At 41.3% G+C, this 22,100-nt stretch overlaps 1 protein-coding gene across 7 annotated transcripts; it reads right to left on the bottom strand.

The window, feature by feature from the left end:
• Positions 1 to 638: 638 nt before the first annotated feature.
• On the bottom strand, positions 639 to 21,974 carry map7d3 (MAP7 domain containing 3). 7 transcript variants are annotated; one of them, XM_028415949.1, is made up of 20 exons: positions 21,784 to 21,974; positions 14,688 to 14,807; positions 14,266 to 14,346; positions 13,996 to 14,159; positions 13,619 to 13,730; positions 13,047 to 13,130; positions 12,113 to 12,220; positions 11,359 to 11,451; positions 10,902 to 11,000; positions 8,955 to 9,080; positions 7,013 to 7,155; positions 5,242 to 5,357; positions 4,915 to 5,135; positions 3,994 to 4,123; positions 3,540 to 3,825; positions 3,399 to 3,452; positions 3,265 to 3,328; positions 3,011 to 3,167; positions 2,620 to 2,912; positions 639 to 2,129 (listed from the first exon to the last, which is right to left on the bottom strand). In XM_028415949.1, exons 1-20 carry the CDS (start codon positions 21,863 to 21,865, stop codon positions 2,122 to 2,124), a joined length of 2,541 nt encoding a protein of 846 aa, XP_028271750.1. In that variant the 5' UTR covers positions 21,866 to 21,974; the 3' UTR covers positions 639 to 2,121. The 7 variants fall into 7 exon arrangements, with proteins under 7 accessions (XP_028271750.1, XP_028271751.1, XP_028271756.1 ...); XM_028415950.1 differs by having other exon boundaries at positions 7,013 to 7,131; XM_028415955.1 differs by lacking the exon at positions 21,784 to 21,974 and adding an exon at positions 20,910 to 21,045.
• Positions 21,975 to 22,100: the final 126 nt, after the last annotated feature.

Below are 22,100 nucleotides of genomic sequence, written 5' to 3'. Positions count from 1 at the left end.
AAGAGTCTGCACCATAAAGCTACTCCTCAAGTAACCACTCTTTAAACATAGCAAGTCATTTGTGACTTGTGCAAAGAGTCTCATGTTTCCTAGATGAATAATGCATGGAAGCTAAAAGCAGGCAGCTCTGAGAGACCCGGTGAATAATGCAGGACGGTTTATGGAGCCTGTTACAATCTCTAAGCTTTTTAATCAAAGCTATGATCTAAAAGCCCGAAGTCTTTATGTACACAAAGATTTTAGTTCATGGCAAAAAAAAAAATTCAAGGTCCCCAAACAACATTCTTGGACTGCTGGAGCAAGGGAAATTTAAGGATGTCAAAGAACAAAAACAGGGTCTGACCCATGTGGTATGTAGTTTTGGTGGATGTGCCTCCTTCATACTACAGTAGAACAGTTGAAACCTGAGCAGATATGTCTGTCAAAACTTTCCAACAACAGCCTTTGACATACTATAAAACATATTTTGATGGCATTAAAAGCCCTGTGAAGTACAGCCACTACTCACATCACGGGTCAGACACACTGCTGAGAAACGGCTCTCATCCAAATGTCAACTTGTCGAGTGTCTGTGAGGCCTTCACAATTAGGAAAACACACATGGATCTTAGACACACAGCTGAGCCCCACTTCCTGTCTTGTTTTACAGACTCTTATTAAACAGTTTTATTTTAAATTTGGGAATTCTAGTCTGCCCGAACCAAACGAGACAGTCACAGGGCAGGTGTCAGACAAGAACCTAACTACATACACAGAGACTTCAATTATCCACATCCATAGCCACTCCATCCTAAACATGGCTTCATTTGCCTAATACTGATTATATACACAAATACAGTAACACTTAAATATATGTAGAAATGTATTTTCATATATAAACAATCTGCCAAAATTTATATGAGAAACAAATAAGTTGAAATGCATTTTATCAGACATAGCAGCTACTGTGATGGGACTTAAGAGGAAGGTTAGTGGGATTAACGACAAAGCCACAACACTGGCAGAAGAACAGTTTCGGATGTTTCAGTAAAGCTCGAGTTAAAACCAGATCACTGAAAACCTGATTATAACATTCAAGTTCAGTTCAGTAACATGAACACACTGTTTCAAGAAACTCAGCTGTGAATGAAAGTGATGTGCATCAGATTAGTATGTGTACTATGGTATTTCAAACAGCTGGTACAGTGGGGAGAGTCATCATTCATATGAGAAACTAGACCCACTCCGACTCTTGTGATGTTAGTAAACAATAACTTCTATTTACATATGTAAAAAAAAAAAAACTACTAAACTGACGAGGAGCCCCAAATCAACTCACGGCTGAATGTCAATGCTCTGTGCACCTGGCGCCCTCTAGTGGCCAAAGGAAACAACACAACAAAGTGAGAAAATTTGGGACATCCTCATGAAAAATGGGGCAGAAAGAACAAAACTCTGTGAAGTGAAGCATGACAGGATACTGTTAAACTGTGCGTGTATAAGCTTCAGCACAAATATTCACACTTAAAACTTGGGAAAAAAAAGAATAAACAGTAAGGCCATATTGCTGGAAACTGCCAAAAGCAGCCGGTCAAGTAAATTTAGATGATTCACATGCACAAAACTAGGACGCTATCCCCAATGGAAACCCTGACAGAATAGAATGTTTTAAACGTTTCTTCCATTAGTTCACGATATAATTCACAAGTCCTGGAATATTTTCATGAAAGAGAAAAAAAACTAAACATATGATAATTACAATAACAAAGAAGCCAAAATTAATAAATTACAACAACACACCCCTGACAGACAGAAACATTAAAACAACATTGGACACAACATTAGAAAAAAATAAACACAAGGAAAGGAAAAGAGACCTGGAACGAGCATGCTGAAGGAACATAAGGAACTTCCCTGAAGCATTTTTTTATATTGTTGAAATACATTTGTTTCCTCATCACAAAGAGTGTAGATATAGCACTTTGGTGGGTCTTTCCACTTCACCTTATGGGCCAGATTCAGGAAGAGGAGGAGAAGAAAGAGGTGGAAGCTTGTAGGAACATTTTTTTGTTAAAAGGAGCTCAGCTGGACAGGGACTTTAGGAGTGCAACAACAAGAGGCTTCTCAGCAGAAGCTGCAGCATCAAATCTCTACAGAGAAAAGAAAAAAGGATTACAGTTGATTAGGAGTTTCTGGTTTTATTTGACTGCAGGAAACCAATGGGCTTGTTTGAGGCAGCATGTACATGTGTAGAATTTTTCTTTTGCAGGAGCTCTTTGAGAGCAGTTTGTGAGTAGGCATTTGTTAACTACTGCGGAGTACAACAGGTTCATGTAAGCAGCCTTGAAAAATCACAACAAGTGATTGGTCAAACAGTGCAGTTCTCTTCCAGTTAAACTGTGATACACACAGACAAAATGGGGCATTTCTAAAGAAAACTAAAACTCAGTGGAGCTAAGGGCTCTGGAAGCACAGCAGACCGAGTCAAGAAACACCAAATTATTAATTTACTATATTGCTCTTTGAACCCAGTGGATCCCACACACACCTCACACAAATGCTGAACAGGCTCGAGCCAGCCCAGAGTTACTGCAGTTAATTAACTACTATTAACCATTATTTGAATATCAGACAGCTCACCTGACATGGCTTCTATGGATTGATTAGAGGAATGCAGGGTGCTGATGGGCGTTCCCTTGTCCTCAAAGGCTACCCTGGTCCCTTCTGAGCTCCCGTCACAGTTGATCAAGACCTGGTTACAGTTGTCTGGCTCGATAAGGGGGCGAGCCTTGGAGTGGACATTGAGGTCAATGAATCCCTCAAAGCTCCACTGGTTGGACTTGCCGTTAAGACCGGGGACCAACCCCACCTTGGTTGAGTCCTGCTCATTCACAAACTCAGAACCCTCGACATGGCGGCCCTTAGGGACTGGACTGAGGAGGAGGAATGAGAGCACAAAGTGATTTGAGAAGTGAGATTTAAACAGTGCGGGCACAACTCAACTGAGCCGTTACTGATTTATCTTCCTTACCTGACTGCTTGAGTCTCATCTGTGCTTGTGCCGTTGTTGTTTTCCTTGTCATCTGTCTCTGACTTCCCGTTCACACTGCCCAGGGGCTCTTCTCTTTGTGCTGCAGGCTCACCACACGCATCCTTGTCTGCCTCCATGGCAATGTCATTGGAATCACCTTCATGAGAAAGAAGGTTAGATGAGACATGTCACTGGGAAGATAACATAAATTCACGAAAAAAAAAAAAAAAAAAAAAAATCAGATGAACACTCACTTTGGGTTTCACAGTTTATCTGGTCCTCATATTCATTGTCCTGTGTGGACTTATCATCATCTCTCTAAACAGGAGACAAGATAAGTTAAAGACAGTAACATTCCACAACAAGATTTTACTGAATGTGAGCGCACCTTGAAGTCATTCTGTTCCCCTTTCCTAGTTCTCTTCATTATTTCTTCAATTCTCTGAAACAGAAAGGACATTTCTTGAGAACTGATTTAATACTACTATTCTCACTGCTGAAGAAAATAAAAGGAGAATGCCCATCACACCTTTTTCCTCTCCATACGTTCTTGTTGGTTCTGCTGCATGATGCGGTCTCTCTCCTGGCGGACTCGCTCTGCCTCCTCCTGGGCCTTGGCCTCTGCCTCCTCCCGCTCCTTCTGGAGCTCAACCTGTTTTTGTGCTTCTTCTTCCGCTAGTTTCACTTTTTCCTCCTCTGCTAGACGGGCTTCGTCTTCTTCCTTAATCCTTCTCTCCTCTGCAAGCTTCTTCTCCTCCTCCAGGCGTTTCAGTCTTGCCTCTTCAGCTAAACGCTTCTCCTCTTCTTTTCTCAGCCTGAGATGATGAAGAAACAGCAGCTCTTAGTGTAAAACATGCTAACGCATAGATGTCAGTTCGACTAGTGAATACTGGATATAGCATTAAACATACAACTATGGTACATTAATGACATTTTTCTTTTGTGTGTACACATTCATAGCATGACTACTCCTTTAATCTTACCTCTCCTCTTCCTCCCTCTGTATCCTCAGCTGTTCCTCTTTCTCCTTCTGCTCTCTCATCAGTCTGCGATTCTCTGCCAGAATCTTTGCTGCCTCAGCAGCTGAGTTTGTGCCCGTTGTGGCTTTAGAGTCTGACAGGTGAAAACACAAAATAAGTTTAGGACTTTTTCTCACCATGTCATCCACTGTGTAGTACTGACCAGAGGGCACAGCATCTGTGAGAAGAAAGCAGCCTGGTACACAGGCACATGATCATGACTACATTCTAACACTAACCCACTATTCAGAGAAATCCACAAGCTGTACAGTACACAGAGCTTGACTATGTAAGATCAACTTAAAGCTATGCTTACAAATTTTAAATATATATTACAGAATCTCTTTGCTTTATCATTAGGCTATGATAGGAATAGTATGTATCTGTGAGCAGAACACTAGACTGGACCTATTGTGATATTACACAAACAGTGATGCAAACATGGTTTTTAAGCTTTTCATAAACACCTAAATGGTGCCATACAAATTTTGTTCGCTACAATTATAGCCTGGTTCCACATGAAATTAAACTTCCTTTTTATATTTTACAGAGCAAGAGTCTCTCCAGAAGGGGGCATACACAACAGCAAATCCACATCTAACAGGATGTGACTCCAGCTGGGGCTTAATAGGTCTTCTGCTCTACTGAGATTTATTGCAACCCAAGCTGCTGCCACGTCACTTAGCAGCATACATACAAACTCAGTCCTGGCCTATCTATGATCTATGAGCTGATGATAAAACTAAATTAAACTGACAGCTACCTGAAGCAGCATTAAACCAAATTACAGAGGATATATGTTACTTCTTCACAGAGTTTATCAGTTAGCTTAGCTTTCTTTTGGACCCAGCACTTTTTGAGGTTTGATTTTCTTATGATGCTCACCATCTTTCTCTTTGGTTTTGCTGGTGTCAGTGGACTGCGGAGACACAGCTTGGACAGGACATAAATCCTTAGACTTGGAATCCCTCTTCCGCAAAGTTGGGGGCCCTGTTGGGGTGAGAGCTTGCTTTTGGATGGGTGGGGGCTTGGTTGATGTAGGCTGTGGAGATGGGGGGCGTTGTTTCATTCCACCTGGTGAAGGTGGACGCATCTTTGGATTTTGCCTTTTAGATGAATGGGTACACTGAGTTAATTTCTTATTCATAAACATAATTAAGAGTTGCATCCAAATAGTAATACTCAAAAGCTGAAGGTGTATAGGTGCCTTACTTGGCTGCTCCTGGGGAGGGGGTCCTTTTTGGAGTTGGACTGGGGGCTGGGGAGGGTGATCGGGTGCGCCCCAGGGAAGTGGAGGGGGAAGCGGGTCGTTGCCCCTGCTTGTCCTTCTGCAGTTTCACACAAAAAAGAGCAGGAATTAAAATACAAATATTTTACCTAGGACTGTTTTGAGAACCCAAAAAATATTTCCCACAAACTTATTTGCCTATAACGCAACACTAATGCAAAAGAACTAGGAAGGGCTGCCATTATAAAAGCATCACTTTCACTGGTGGTGAATGTTTCCCCACGGTGAAAACTTATTCTTGTCTCTGCATTCCGATTATGATCTTAAAGTTCTGAACAAAATGTTCTGCTCCATTTCGGCCTCTACCGGTTTTACTGGACAGTGATACAATGCGAAGGTTTTAATTCATCCATTTTTAATGGCCGTGGGCTATGTTTAGCACTGCATATATGATGACTGAGGGCACTGCAAAGTCACTCATCTCAACTCTCAAACACTACTACACCGTAAAGTACAGAACACCCAAACATGTTTGTACTGAATGCCAAACACAAAGTTTACATTAACATGCATTCCGTGTTAGAAACTGCTTAGGCTGTTCTCACAGCTTCAGTATGAAAACAGGAAAAAATAAGCAGATCTATAAACTGCAGTTTACATTTACAGGTCCAGATGCCTTGCTTCAACCTTCTGATTGAATATGACCTGGGTGACTGAGGATTTTTATCAACATGACTCCATGTACAACAACAACAAACAACTATTTGCTTTCACATAATGACCGTGAAGACCTCACCTTATTCTTTAATAAGCATAAAGTAAAAACAGAAATTGCTCAATTGATACATAATTTATTTTTACGCTATTTGTACACCATTTTTTAAAATGTTTTAAAATTAACTGTCTTGAGATTCTATACAGACAAGCCACCCTTATTCAGCTTACAAGTTGGTGGCAAGCATGAACTGTGAATTTAATTATCTCCACATCAGTGTGCACACGAGGTGAGAAGATGACAATGAGATGGTGACAAAAATCAAAGCTTTTAAACACTGTGCCCCAGGGTCTGGGTGGGGTCTGCGTTGCATGGTGTGATCGCTTTATAATCAGGCCACTGTGGATCCCTTTGCCTCATGCTAGCTTTGACAAAGAAGCCCTTCATAACCACAGAGGAGGAGAATGACGGGCAGGTTGTGGAAAGCCAAGCACTACTCGCCACCAAGTGAGAACATAAAGCAGTGACTTCTGAGCTGCAAATCTTGCATTTCTTGGCAATGTTCAAATTATGAGTGACCAGCATAGGTCAAAAAACAGCTGGAGGAGTGACATTTCCCTATGGTTAGCATCCTGCAGAAGTACTTTGACAGGCAAATGTGGCCGGATATGTGCATATAAATCAGAGACTTTGTCACTAGTGCACCAGCATGCCCATCCTGGTTTGCAGGCAATGTCTGGCAAGACAAATCCCTCCCTTCTAAATCCAGATAACATTTAAAGAATGGCTCACACATATAAAACTAAGTATATAATTGCTGTCAAGTAAAACCATATGGCAGTTTAAATGTATTCATTATCCCTGTATTATCAGTAATTTGGATATAAATAGGTTTAATCTTGTCCTCTAACTTATACCAGAAAAGGCAACCACAAACTTCAACTCATACACAAACATCCACTTTTTTGTTAATGTCTTATTTAAACTACTTTGAGACTAGTGGTGTTAGTAACAACAGTAACTTCAGGGAGTATTCTCACCAGTGATGAGTCGAGGGCTGCGTCGGCTGACACAGATGTGGTCATGCCACCACTCTTCTGTCTGTCAATGCTACGACTACGCACGGGTCCGCGTGGTGGGTGCAGAGGACTGGCGGAGGCTGAGCGAGGACATAGGTGACACTCTGGTAAAGGACACAGTCATCGCAGGACCAGGGGAGCACAACCAATGGGAGGAGTGATAAGCGACCAGCAAAGCATCACAGCAAAAGGAGTGAAAATAAAGAGAATGTGGAGAGGAGCAAAAAAATGGGGAGAGGAGGGAGGGCAGGTGATGAAAGAAAATAAAGAGTTTTTTGTAAGGGGACAAGAGCACAAAGAAAGCAATTTGTTAGATATAGCACTTAATGCAGGCAATAGCTTGACTGATGAAGCTTTGATTGGGCTGCAAATTACCGGAGAAGCAGAGCAACGGGAACATAAACACAACAAATCTGAACACCAAACACCACAGCACAGCACAAACTACAAAAAAATCCCACCAACATCAAACAGTGATACAGCACACACATAATTATTAGTACACTAAACACACTATGAATGTTGGATCTGTGCTGAGTTGCATAAATGAGAGTAGTATGTAGTTTGAGTCCTTCCTACAATTATCACCAGCTGTTCAATACAACTGCATTCCAACTGCAAACCATCTGATCTAAACTGCTGATTATGATTTAAAAATAATGATAGTGGCTGAAAAGCATTGTCTTCGGCAGTGAATTTAAGTGTAGCATGTGGTTAGTTAGTGGAGGAAATAGTGTCCACTGGCTTGCTGTGTCAGATGGAGGGATTAGCCGTCATAATCCAGAGACCAGGAGAACTATCCCTGCCACAGCCTGGTCACACATGTGCTCAGTAATTTATTCTGACTGCATACTAAGCAGCAGCAGGGACTATGAAATTCACTCTGTCATAAGCACTATCACTGCTGCTGCTAATGTGGATGAGTCACGTTTCTACTGCAGGCTACACTTAGCAGAAGATCTATAGCTGCTAATGGGTTCGTAATGGCCAGTCCATTTACGCCACAACGTAAAACCAACACTTGGAATACAACTTTGAAGTGAGCCAGTTCATTAAATTAGGGTTCCTTCTAACCCTCAAAACCCCACAGTGAGCAAATAAAAAAGCAGCATTCATCTGTGTGTGTGAGAGAGATTCATTACAGACTCAATGGTTTTACTATGTAGATCCTCAACACGTTATGTACTGTAAACCCTTTCCATCTCTGCTAGTACTATACATAAACAGTTCACATAAAATTTAAAGCATGCAGTCATCCACTGAGACATAAAACTCCACCTAGTTTGGTTTAGAGCATATTATACTACATAACGTCAGCACAGCAGTGTTACTTGAAGTGTCTGGGGAGTTGCTAGCACTGTGGACTCTTTACCAGAATACATAGAATAGCACAACAGCCTGATGTAACAAGAACCAATAGGTAAGCAGCTTAGAGTAAATCTCCCAGCGTGGACCCCGAGCCTCCTCAGAGAAATGCTCCTGACTAGGTCTGCCCTGCACCGGTCAGCTCAGCACACAACAGCCAATTGTGTCAGATACCAGAGTGCATGTGAGCTGGAGCCAGGCGTGTGTCAATATTTACTCAGTACCTATGCTCTCTCTCACATGAGTGTACTTTGCTGCGAGCAATTACTGTATGTACGTAAACAGCTGTTCGCTACAATAGCGGCCTTTAAACACAGGGAGCTGTGGACAGACGCATGTAATTTCTCCTTTCTTTGAAGAATTGCTTCTGAAGCATGCCAGTCTGCTGCAGTGGGGCACTGGGATAAACTAAATAGTGAAGTGATGTGGGGGACACTGGAATTAATTTCTACTAATGTAAATGATAACACTATGGGAGGACCAGGGTCTGTGCCTGGTCATCATTCCTCTCTGTCAGGGTCTCCTAAACGGAGGTTACCTGGAGCGTCTCTTCCTTCAGCGGACAGGGCTGCAGCACTCTTGCTTCTAGCTAGTGAGGCCTGGGTGGGGGTGAGCAGACGACTAAGGACCCCTCCATCCACAGAATTGACTGCTGGCCTGCGAGCTACATGGCCGAAAAAAAAAAATCACCAAAAAGTGGTTGGAGAACAAGAAAGCCAAGAAGGAAAGAGTGGATAAGAATGGGGAATGAAGGCAAAAGAAAGGAGGTCACCATGTGATTTAACAAGATAGAACCAACAAACAGAATCAAGGGCTATGTCTCTTTAATCTTACATGAGTTCCTTATTAGCCGTCTTTATCCTTTTCTCTTTCAGTGATATTCAATGAAACAAGGATAATTAACAAAAGACACTGTGTAAAGGACTCCATGGAAAAGTACTGAGACATAAAAGACTGATTGTCTAGTAACTGAAGATCAGTTAAAACAGGACAATGAGGTCAAATCAATGGTTTCTGGAGGTAGATAGAGGTGTGCTGATGGGAAAAACAAACCATTAATGAATTCGGCATTAGATGGCAGAGGAATACTATTGGGTGAGAAGATGAGATGTGAAATGGACCAAAGGCTCCAGTTAGTTAAAGGCCCAGTGACGATACAGAGTTCTTTAGCTTCTGCTGTGCAAATATTTAATATTGTTGAAATAGTCATCCAAATCAGGAGCCTGGCTACAGTCTTTGTAGAGGTACAGAAGCAGCATTAACAAAAGCACTATGGCCTTGATTTCACAGCAGAAACAAAGAGCCCCTGCTTCCATTAAATGACAGATTCAGAATTTCCCCCATTTAGGTTGTTGTTGCTAATTTAGCTACACAGGAGATACTACTAAGAGGAGCATGGACAGGTTGATTTTGTCCCAAAATGCTAGCTCTTTAGGTGGCAGATTCCCACTTCTTCTTGGAACCCCTGACTGAGAGGACATCTGTTGTTGATAGAGCTGACTGTTGTTAAATGTCGAGTGCCAGCCCGCTGAGCATGGCAACATGCTGCTCATTATCCAGGTTAGAATCACTGTTATTGGTCTGATAAGGTTATAGTTAGAATGGCAATTATGCGTGTGGCATTGAGTCTAAACAACCTAAGCTAAGCGAAACATCGATGAGAAACCCTACGTGAACATAAATTGTAGTAGCCATGTTGGATTACTGCTCAGGTTAACCACACGTACATATGTACAAGACAGGAACATTTTTCACAAATTGTTGACACAAAGAGGCGGATATGGCTAAAGGACAAACAAAAGCATTGGTGGTTAATAACAGTACACAGACTGTGACGTTGCTGGGGGTTATTTCATGTGCTCTGGGGGTGCTGCGGGGGAATGGCACTGACACACACCACATTGAAGGATGAGTGACTTAAATCCAGCTACGTCATCTTAGAGGGAGAAAACAATCAACACTTTGTAACCACAAAACAATACAGTGTTAGTGCAGACGGGTCACACAGCAAAACCATTTCTGTCAAAAAGATTACAAGGTTAAAACAAATCAGCTGTTAGTGGAGAACATGGCATGGTGCAGGGCATGCTAGGTTAAGGCAGCAGAAAGGTTAAAGGGTTCATGGAACAAGCTGTATTCCTAGTAAATCACAGACAACTGACAATCAGCATCTGACAGAAAATCAGCATCTCCTGGGGAGGGGGAAAAGCAACAATCAGCAAGAAAGACTTCTGGGTGAAAGACAGCAAGGACAGAAAGCAGGCATGTGCATCCAGAAGAGCCGGCCAGTCAAAAAAACCTTGAGTTTCATGACAGAACTGAGATTATTGAGTTTAACCCCAAAATGCTTTAGGCAGCAGGCATAGTTAAGGACTCAAAAATGAGTGGATTCAGAATGAGGAAGCCATTTTAACAAGAGAGCCACATGCTTGTCATTCAAACAAGGAGGCCTGAATGATGCATGCTGATTGTTCACACTAGCCACCTTGATCATCCGTTGTCCCCTTATCAGGCTTGGCAGGGGTCTGTGCTCTGCCCACACTTACTCGTGTGAGGGAGGAACTTCTCTTCTTCACGGAAATGCCTACAGACATGAAAGTGGAGTTATAGCCAAGCAGGCACTAGAGGGAGTCAACAAGGAAACCCCTAAGAAAGTCATGTGTATTTCATTAGGTTTTATGAGAGTCACCAGGTTAGGGCTGACAGCAGCTGATGCCCCAGTTTAAGAGACGAACACACAGAGAAGGATCTGTAATCATCCTACCTGATTCCCCCGTACTTAAGAGTTTCTATTTTAGTGTATTAATCTTAGCAGCTGTAAGTGTCCAAAATAAATAACATGCAGCCAAGTACTTTGCTGTCATAGCAGTTACAAAGCTGAAGAGATGATCTCACATTATAACATAATGACATGAATAATGTGGAGAAGGGATCTGTGGCACCTGTCTGAATCTGTTTGGTGTCTTCCTTACTGGCCTGAGCAGCATTGCCATTGCTAGGCAACCGGTTACAAGATGAACTCCTTGGCTTAGCACCTGAGAGACAATGGTGAAATCACAGATTGTGTAAGTCAATCAGATGTCTTAGAATATATTCATATATTATATTCCATGTGGTAGCATACCATAAAACCTAGTTGAAAAGTAAATAGAAATGAGTTATTTTAAAGACATGACAATGGCACTGGCAGCCCATACAAGCTGTGGAGAGACATCTGACTGATTCCCCCCCCCTCTCTCTGTAAAAAAATCAAAAGCTTCTTGTGATTTTTAGGACTTTAAGTTGAAAATAGAAGAAAAGTGTAAGATGCTTTAAAAAAAAACTATAACACAAAAATATTTAACATCAAATGAAACTTAGGACATTTCTTTACATCAAAGAAATGCACACTAACTGTATGAAGCACCATTCTTTTCCACCAATTGTTTGGTACACTAGTGAGCCTGTGTGTTAAACCCTGGATAAAAAAAATAGGACACAGGTCAGAGTTCTCTTTAGGCTTAGTGTGGCGGAAAAGATGTTTTTCCAGTCACATGCAAAAACTGATACACAAATAATCACAGAAAAAAAATCTTTAGAAGACCTTATTTAAATGAATGCTGGTTATGATGCAGCAGTAGAATGCAGGAAGGGTGGAGGAGAGGAGGAACACAAGGGGGAGAAAAGGAGGGGAGCAAGGGAGCGGGGAAGACTTACTTTTGTCAGGTGATCTGGTAAGGGTGGCAGAGGAGGAGGATAGGCGTTTGCTGATGCCAGTTTCGGATGGCTGTTTCAGGTTCATAGTGGAAGCGGAGCGCTTGTCAACTAAGAGGGAGGAGGAAAGACAGACAAGGGAGGCAGGGTTTACACTGGAGACTTGCCAATGGGGAGGGAATTAGGGTTCAGACAGGGGAGCAGGTTCTGCTGCACTGTAATACGTCTTACAGCAAAGGGTAATACGTTCTTAATGAATAGAGCTGCCCAGAAACTTTGCACTACCACCACAGTGATATAATGTTCCCATTAACCCATTAATGCACATTACGCAACACATATATAATTATGTTTATATACATAAACCGGCCATCTCAGTGAACACCACAACACAGTCATTGTACTCTCCAAGCCACATGTTAGTAAACAACAGGTGCTCATATTTCACTAGAGAGAAAGAAAATATGATAGATTGCTCATATTCAATATGAGTGCTTTGTTTAATACAATTTCAATGAGCTTGTATGCAGTCTCCCATGTGACATGAGAGTGCATAACAATAGGGCTGGGCAATAAAATCTGGTGTTGAACTCAGGAAACATTTCTCATGACTGCTTGTTCTTAGTGATAAGCAAGTCAAGTAAATTCTAGGGCTGTACTATTAATCTTGATCTTAATTTGCCCAGCCCTCATCAGCAGTGGGAGTGAGTGAAAAACCTAATGCTACACTGCCAGCTAATAACCAAAACCAAAGCACATTCAGAACAAAAGCCCCATACAAGACCATGTTAGAAAAAAACAGCCAGTTAGAATGCAAGTGTGGGATGCTGGTATTGGTAGTGGAAGGAAAAGTAGGTAAACGAGCAATCTGGAGTGCCAGTGCCAGTCCATGCCGCGTTGCCACAATGATGAGCAAATGATCAACAAACAAAAAAACCTTGTCGACTCCTTGGTGGCTTTTCTGGCGAAGCAGGGGAGACAATTATAGTTACTGGAGATGAGGCACTGGCATCAGAATCTCCTGTGGGAAAAAACAGCACTCAGGAGGGAGCGATAAACACGAGAAGTCAAGGCACATCCTTCGGACAGAGAAAGAAGGGCTGAGGTGAAACTTGCCAGCCATGAGCCTTTCCTTGACACCCAATGCCTAAAACAATAAATGTGTGCTTTTGAATAAAGCTAGCAACACAGCTAGCAGCTAGAGTTGCTGACTCTGAATAATAAAATAACAGCACTTTCACCAGACAAGAAGAAAAAGTTTCTAAGTTGATAACCTACAACTACAATCATCTCATCTAACATTATCATCAGCTACTGGGAAAAAAATCTGCTTAGATTGCTTTCCTCATATTGCATTGTTTCACACCAACTGCAGTGAAACATGATCCCACTGTGAATATGACCTCTTTCCCATCTTGTTTTTTGAAGACTGTCTGCACATGAAAATCAACCGAAGTAAAAAGAAATCAGTGAGGGTAGGGTGAACTAAAGAGAAGAACGAACTGCTACCTGTTCGGCCTTCTGAGTCTGTGGACGGTGCTCCCCATGACCATCTTTTCTGCCTCTGCTCCACTCGCTGACTGCGCTCCAATGTCCTCCGCATCACTGCCTCATAGTGCTCCTTTAAAGATAACAAAGGAGAGGAACAAAAATATGCAAGTCATTTATAGTCAAGGAACACACAACTTACTCCAAAACAGAAGGTGTAAGATAAGGTCTGCAGTAAATAGAACTACTGCAGACATCTACCGTTTTATCTTGTGTGTCTACATCTTTCCTAGTATCTATGTAAACAACATGTGTTTAGTCACATAAGTCAACTTATGACAGCAGTCAGCACTGTTCAGAAGCTTTCTTGACTCCTCCTCTGCCTATGTTGCTGCTACCTTTTCCTCTTCTTGTTTCTGCTTCCTCTTCTCTTCCACAGCCATTCGTTTCTGCTCCTCCTTCCTTCGCTGTTCATCAACTTTTTTCTGACGCTCCTCCATCTGACGCTCTACTTGCATCTTGGACTTACGTTCCCGCTCCATGATCTGAGATTCCCTCAAAGCTGAACACATGAGCATGGATGAGTAATAAGTGCAGCAGAAAAAAATAGTTATTAGTATAGTTATTACTAGAGAGCCAAGAAATGTTTGGTATAAAGAACATCTTACCCTGTTGCCTCTCTGCCTCTTCTCGTCTTTCTTTTGCCACTCGCAGTCGGTCGTCTACTCTAAGTGAGGCACCGTCAATGACTGCAGCATGCATGTCAGAAGGTTAAATATGCACAACACTATGAATATGTACATGTATACACAGAAGTGAAGAGAGGATACTATGCTTACAATGAAGCATAGTTTACAAGTGCTTTGCATAACACATAAATGTGTGCATGTGACTGTCATTAATGAGCTTTGTCAACTGTTACAGTAATAAGATGATGACTAAGGTTAACCTGCAGTAAGCCACTCTGAGAAGAGGGCTGAAGTGGATTGTGTTACAACTAATGGTTGAGATTATGGAAGACAATAAAGCAGTGACAGAGCAGTATCTGTGAGAACCCCTGTGTTCTGTGTCAACGGGTGGTGTCATTTACCTGGCTTACACCCCTGAGGTTTAGCTGGTAGCACCCCTGGCTGCTGGTTGACTGTAGGTCCTACTGGACTGTTTCCTGCCAAGCTGCGACGCTCCTCAGCTTGGGCCTGTGCAGCTGCAGCTGTATGAACACAGACGCCCACAGTTTACACACAGAGAACAAAAGTCACACATTGTCATGTCTGATAATGTGAGTTTAACAAATAATATAAAGAAAAGTAAAATTGCGATCAAACCTATTAGGTTTAACTCTTGAACTATTGTTCACTGTTTGATGGCCAAAGGAATGTTAGTTCTAGAGAGATCCAACGGATTTGAAGATACAAAACAATCCAGCCATTCAGCCATCAGATATAACCCCACTACTCATGGTCAACACTGTAGCCAGCCATGCACAGCTTTCTGTGACAAGCTAGGAGGGATATGCAGCAGTAAGACGAACCATATCTGACTGACACCAAACCTGTTAAAACGTTTAAAAATTAAATAACTCATTCATTATTGGGGCAGTAGCCTGTAGTCCATACTACACCAATACTCATAAATTATATGAATATTGAGAATTTTGGAATAAAAGGTGAGTCATTTACGTTTTTGACGACGAAGTAACAAATACATTAACTTTCCCATCTGACTACCACTGGGCCAACAGCAATTTCTTTAGTCTACAAAATTCACATGAAAGGTTAGGGGACAAAAGGTCAGGAAGGAAGGAAAAAGCTAGGACATGATTAAGCTTTACACACTCTAGCACTGGCCTTCTTTCTGGTTTATTTCCTTCTGGCTGGCAAGCATTCAGCAGAAGTGCTGACAAGGAGCAAACTGATCATGGGTCCTGTGACATGCACAGTATTGATTAAGACTTCTAAGCGTAGTCTTAAAGTCTCATTCTAAAGGGACTGTACAACCCCATGGTGATGTTAAAAGTGCAGTCACATGTGCTTTACATCACCACTGACTAATATAGTAGTTAAAATGCATGGAATTAGAGAGTTTTGACAGTTTTGAGAGTGAAATTCTCATCCAAGCATCCATGCATTAATGTGAGCCAACAAATCTATATACAAAAAAATTATAGTATACTTTATAATTTAAATTTATAAAGAACTGCCTTAGGACTATGAGGTAATATACTGAACCTACTGAAAAACCCAATGATATAGGTCAAACTAATGTTAAGGATGAAACAACATTAGATATGCCTGATTTTATCTGCACTACATGCAATCATCAGTACAATCCAAATGGAAACCAATGAAAGACATTTCTATTAAGAATGAATAAGAACTGCAATCTTATTTACCACCCTAAAGTTACTACAGTAGAGTGGAATAGTTACATAAAACATGCTTTAAGGATCATCAAAGAAAGCAATGCCCTTTACTATGTTGTGGTATAGAAAACCAATGATCCTGTGCACACTACGGGCACTGCTCCTAGTTTCTCAGGGTACAGCGTGGCATGCATGTCCTGCCTGTATGGAAATCAACTCTGCACTCACCTACCTTACTCTCTGGAAAGCATTGAAGACAAAGAGCCCTTTTTTACATGAAATGACACTGCCAAATTGAGTGGTAAGCTTTGTTCACTCAGCTGATTAGCAAATGTGCTTTGCTAGCCTTCCTGAACCACAGGAAAATGTACCATACGTGTGCAGGCAAGATGAAACAGTGTATTTGAAGTAAAGATTTAAAAAAAAATCTTTTACAAGCAGTTTTAACAAACAAAAGACTGAGTGACCAGAAGCCATGAACTGAACAGGACATAAATACCTGACAGATTATCTCCATTATACTGCAGCATCACTGCTGTCCAGTGAGATAAGTTAATGGAGGGTCAAAGTCTCCAAATCTCAGTGGAAGTGTTCAGGCCAATTCACGTTTACCTTCTGACTCCCTTCTTCATTAGTAAGCTAAATTAATGTCACAGAGATTTGACTGCACTGTCAACTAATACTCTGAAATGCACACAAGTGAATCATGAATTATTCGCCTGTCACTAGACTGTATATATGGCAATCATACAATATCACAAAGAATACACCAGGCTCAAGGTCAACAAGCTCACATGACTTGTTCTGTGTTTATTCGGCATAATTTACTGTGTGCAGTGTATCACTCTTCATATTAGCTCATAGTTAAGATTAGTGTATAGATTTTGAAGACACTGGTGTAAAAATGTTTAAACCTACCGACACATCCTTTACTCAGGGAGACGGACAGAAAAAAAACAGAGAGCACATTAGTAGCAGGGTGACTGTTGCTAAGCGATACACAGCTCATGATGAATGAAGTGCTTCTCAACCAAGCATAGGCCTGTATCAAGGAGGATATAGACTTGGAAATGAGATGATTCATCACTAAATAAAGGGAACAGGCCAGTGAGGCTTTCAGGGCTTACTCATCAGAATACATGTCAACTAAAAAAGTAGTAAGATATTTGGAATGTCAACAATGGAACATCAACTTCTGAATTAATTGGTACTAATTCTGCAAATTACAGCAGGGTCCTATCCTGGGTGGCTTTAAGACATGATGCTATGAACAGCATGCCTTTTAGAGGGAAGTAAAAGCAGACAGGAAAACAAACAGGTTGAGTAGGTAGCAGCTGTTACTCAAAACAATGCACACTACTTCTGCATAGCATCATCACCTGCACTACACAGTTTAATACACCTGCCTTTAACTAACTTGAATTCTGTTAACATTTACTGAATTTCTGGCTGAAACAAATGTGGTGGCTCAGCAAAAGACTTGTAAAAAGAGTTTGTCTGCAACAGCATCTTGGAATAAGATTGCTCTTCACTGGCATACACATTCATGTGTTGATTAAAGTGCTCTAATGACATGGGGGTGAGATGCTGTTTTCCCAACAGACCTTAAGAGAACCAGGTGTGCTCATAGAAATGACAAGAACCAATCAGAGGAGCTGTTTCTCATCACTATGGAGATCTGCACAAATTAACATACATTATAGGTGCTGCACAGACAGACCCAGCTAAATCTTTAAGATGTCAAAACCCACTGGCAATTACTCTAATCTAATGACACATAATGAGACCAGGTTGCGTATGTGGTAGTGTTGGCCTAAAATGCTGCAGCCTGCACATGTTAATGTGTCTTTTCTGCCAAATTATTATCCTAGTGGTAATACTAGAATACATGCACAGCCATTCTGATACTGATTTCAGAAGCATGCAGCAGTCTAGTAGGAGACGTTGTAAAAAAAATGCTATGAGAGGACCCCTCTCTTATTGACTGGGTGCGGTTCAGTCTTCAGGCTGTGGGGTGTTGCAGTAGTAACGACCACCATGGGGCTGGCAATGACCCAGCTCTGCAGCTCAGACAAAACACTAAACAGGAAGCAGCCCAGTCTGCATTACATCATAATAGTTTCAAGTCAATTATAGTTCTAGTTAGAAGTAATATCAATGCAACATATTTTGACAGTTTTGCCTGATACAAACTGTTGGTAGTGGGCACATAGTTTAAGAAAGACTGGTAAGACTCAGAACAGAGGTCTCTCTTTTATCTATCCTTCCTGTTGTACTCTTTATTGTATTTTTGCACAGGAAGTGTCTGTAGTGGTAAGTATAAGGGTGGACAGTGAATGTGAGGTTTAAAGAATACAGGGACTTAGCTCAAATTAAGACCCAACAGAAGCAAATATACTGTCAAACAACCTGAACATCCAATAATATCATCTTCCATGGTGAATTTTAGGAGGAATCTATGACCACAGCCTCAAGATTTCAGGTCAGATTACACTGCTGATGCATGCTCACAAACGTGCACATATGCGCGCACAACCATGCTAAATCTGCTATGGGATTATCAAGACCTGTTCATGCAAAGGTAAGCCTGGGCTATTTGCAGTACGAGGAGGATAATGATGACACATCCCAGTTTCCCAGGGAGTCTCCTCCTCCTCCAGGTGGGCCAATTTCACCCACAGACATGTTCATTCATAGGTTTTAATCAATTCCAAAACCACTGCCATGGAAGCCATGAGTGTAAAACAAACACCTTATTCCTAATGTTTGTTAATTACATCTATTTCAATCCCCACTCTTACATCTAATCCTTTTTGCTCTCTGTAATTTAATTACCACATAAAAAAATAAACTTTGACAGTGTTCCACACAGATAAGACAGATAAGAATCATCCCTGGAGTTTTTTGAAGATGTTTCACTGCTCATCAAAGCAGCTTCATCAGTTCTAACTGTTTGGTGGGTGAGTCCAGACGCCTTGCTTCAACCTTTAGAATTAAAATGAGCTGGATGACTGAGAATCTCCATCAACATAAATAGGAATTTATCCTTACAGTTTCCGAAATCTCCACACAATATCAGCTGGAGAATCATGTCTATGTGGATTCACTTATTTTGTACATGTTAAGATTTGATAGAATGTATAGAAAATGAAAACCACTGATGTCTTACAATCAACATTACTGGCAACAGCCAGATGTTAATACACAAATCCAATTGTTTTGCTATTCAAATCTTTGGTCCGTGTGTACATGTTGACATTAAACAAACATTGTAACACACCCTATTATTCTATTTAGAAGGTAAAATCAATGATGGAGCATTAGTGCTTAAAGAGTGCTCTGATACAAGAACCATGTTCTAAAAATGTGAGTGAGGTCTATTTCCTTTGGTGAACTGGTTGGTTAAATACAACCAGTTCAGAAATATTTTGCATGCTTTTAATTCTGCAGCAGCGTTTGCTGAGCCAGGATCCAGATAACCTTGCAGTGTGACTTGCAGCAGTCTGATCTTCCTTCTTAATAGCAGGGTATGTGTTCTCCTTCCTCACATTCTTGTGGAAATGGCCATGCACATGAACTAAATTCCAAACATTATTTTATTATTGCCAGTCCTCAGCTCTAACTGAAGGCCGAGCAAACTTTTGCTCAGGACATCATTTTAATCCTCACAAAGTCAGGATTCCAACCCACGACTCTCCACTTGATGGATATTTTCATAAAACCACAGAGGGGGCGTCGATATTGAAAACACTGAATGGAAAAGTTAAAGGAAACAGGAAGAAGATCAGCATTAAATATGGTACAGTTGTTGCCAGGAGTAAAACATGCCTACACCCAAACCGGGTATGTAGAAAACTCCCTCTTATTCTAAAAAAAAAAAAAAAAGCCCAACTGCTGCTCCAGCCATAACAAACCATGCATTCATGCCCGCAGATGCAAACACAGTAAACATCCATGTCTGGATGGGGCCAGCCAACACAAGGATGAAAAGCACTGATAGAGACACTGCTGCTTTAGATGGCTACTTTTCCAAACATGCAACAGAGAGATCTGTGAAACAGGGACAGCAGTCCAACAAATATGCTCTTATCAGTGCATCTAGGCATTACCAGAAAAGAAACTATACAGTCTCCTATGAGTGCTCAGTGTTTAACAGAGTCTGACACTCGGGCTTTATCTGAAATTCAGGTCAAACATTGTTATAGTTGACCTCCCCGGAGAGTGGAGGGGGCTATGCCATATGTCAACAAATACACATAACTGTCAAGTAATCTATATAACACTGCAATACGAGGAATTGCGAGCAACATCATTGATGATGTAAGTGGAGAAAACACTGTTGCTCCTGCTGTGGGCATCGGCTGTCAATCCTAATAAACAGACACGACCAGAAAAAGCTTCCTGAACCGAGAAGCCGCAGATGATCACTTCTGACAAGAAGTGAAGAGCAACGTAATCTAAACCGAAGCAGCTAGCTTAGCTTTATCTGGAAATTAAAGAGCGGTGACCAAGAGTAGCTTCATTGCACAGCATCACTTTGGTGGACAACGTTGTTTTAAATAAGATTAAGGTATGCTAAAACGGAGCTACATGTGCTAAGTCGTGATCTGTCAACGTACGAAATATAATGCTACAACTTTAGCTAACTCCAATTAAATCTATTCGGATAGCTTCAGTTAGAATCTAGACTCTAACGGCTGGGTGTGGTGGATATAACGCAACATATAAGTTTAATTGTGGGAACAAGTTGCAGAATTGTCCCGAGTCCATTGTGAGCACATAAACCGGACAGCGAGCTAACGTTACTAGCCAGAGAAGCGGACCGCGCTACAACACGTTCAAATAACCCGGTTAACGGCGGTAGTAGCCTGCAAACATTACAAATTGATTACTACAGTGTAAGACACGACAGGGTCAGACAACAGTCACGGCTGGCAAGCTTTTTCTTACCCATTTGGGCTCGCAAGCCTTTGAGAGTCGTAGCACCCTCCGCCATTTCTGTGAAGTTTTCCTTCTCTGTTTTTTTTTCTAAAGTAGGGGCGCGTAACACATCGCAGCCGGTAGGACTCGGACACCGCGGGGACGTGGACAACATAGACGGGCAGTGAGGAGAGACGTCTCACTCTGACCCGTTTACGGAAACCAACAAACACTTAGTGGAATAAATCGTTCAAATAGTGCCTGCTGTATGAATAGAACATTATAGTGTATTGTCTACGTCAGAAATGATAAACAAGAAAGATTATAGACATTTTTTTGAAAGTATAAACACGAAATAAACTGTGTTTTATTGACGAATAAGCTCAAAAGGAACCGGATTGTCTGTGGAGGTCTACTGCACTGGTGCAAATATTTGTGTGTGAGTTTAGGTGCTCAAAGTGAAAACATAAAATGTTATTTTCTGTTTCCGTGTCGCCTTTAACCACAAACACGAAGCTATGTAGAGCGAAAAGTGCACCACTTATCGGGAAGTATTGGCGCATCTCAACAATAGACGATCGAGCAGTGCGGCTGAGAGGGATGAGAAGCACACCGTGGCAGCTAAGCGCGCCCCCTGGCGGTCAGGACGTAGTTATTGCAGGCTGAAAAAATTCTGCACAAGACATGCTGGCTACAAAAAGGCAATTATATTACATGGTGAATAAATAAAACAGTCACAATAGACTTGATTAAATAACAAAGTCAAACATGGTATTTTTAAATCACATTTAATAGGTTTGTAATAATTTTTTTTCTGAGATTTTGAGAGATTTCCAAACAGAAACATTACAACAGACTTCACAGGAACATTTTCCCTAGAATGGAAAAAAAAAATTAACCTTACCAGATTTAATGTGCTGAAAAATCTGCAGAGCTGAAGGAAAATTGTTAGTTGGCAAACTTCTACCAATGAGAGAATAACACATATTCTCCAGTCTCCAGGTCTTTTCTCTTACTGTGAACACTGCATCCTCTGTCCTGGTCTGTCTCACATGCTTTAGCCAGAGGGCCTCTCATCTATTTTACATGGTAAACAGGAAATAACACCCCCATGTAGGGTTCAGTTGCCTTGACCTGGATATTGTGTAAATTAGCACATGAAGATACATGATCTGTTAAAAGTTCGTCTTTTATTCACAGGAAACATTTTAAGGATCTTTG

The sequence above is a fragment of the Parambassis ranga genome, chromosome 10, assembly GCF_900634625.1.
Source record: "Parambassis ranga chromosome 10, fParRan2.1, whole genome shotgun sequence".
In the NCBI taxonomy this organism is placed as follows: Eukaryota; Metazoa; Chordata; class Actinopteri; family Ambassidae; genus Parambassis; species Parambassis ranga.
The sequence above is the reverse complement of the archived record's forward strand: the minus strand, read 5'-3'. Positions and strand labels throughout refer to the sequence as shown.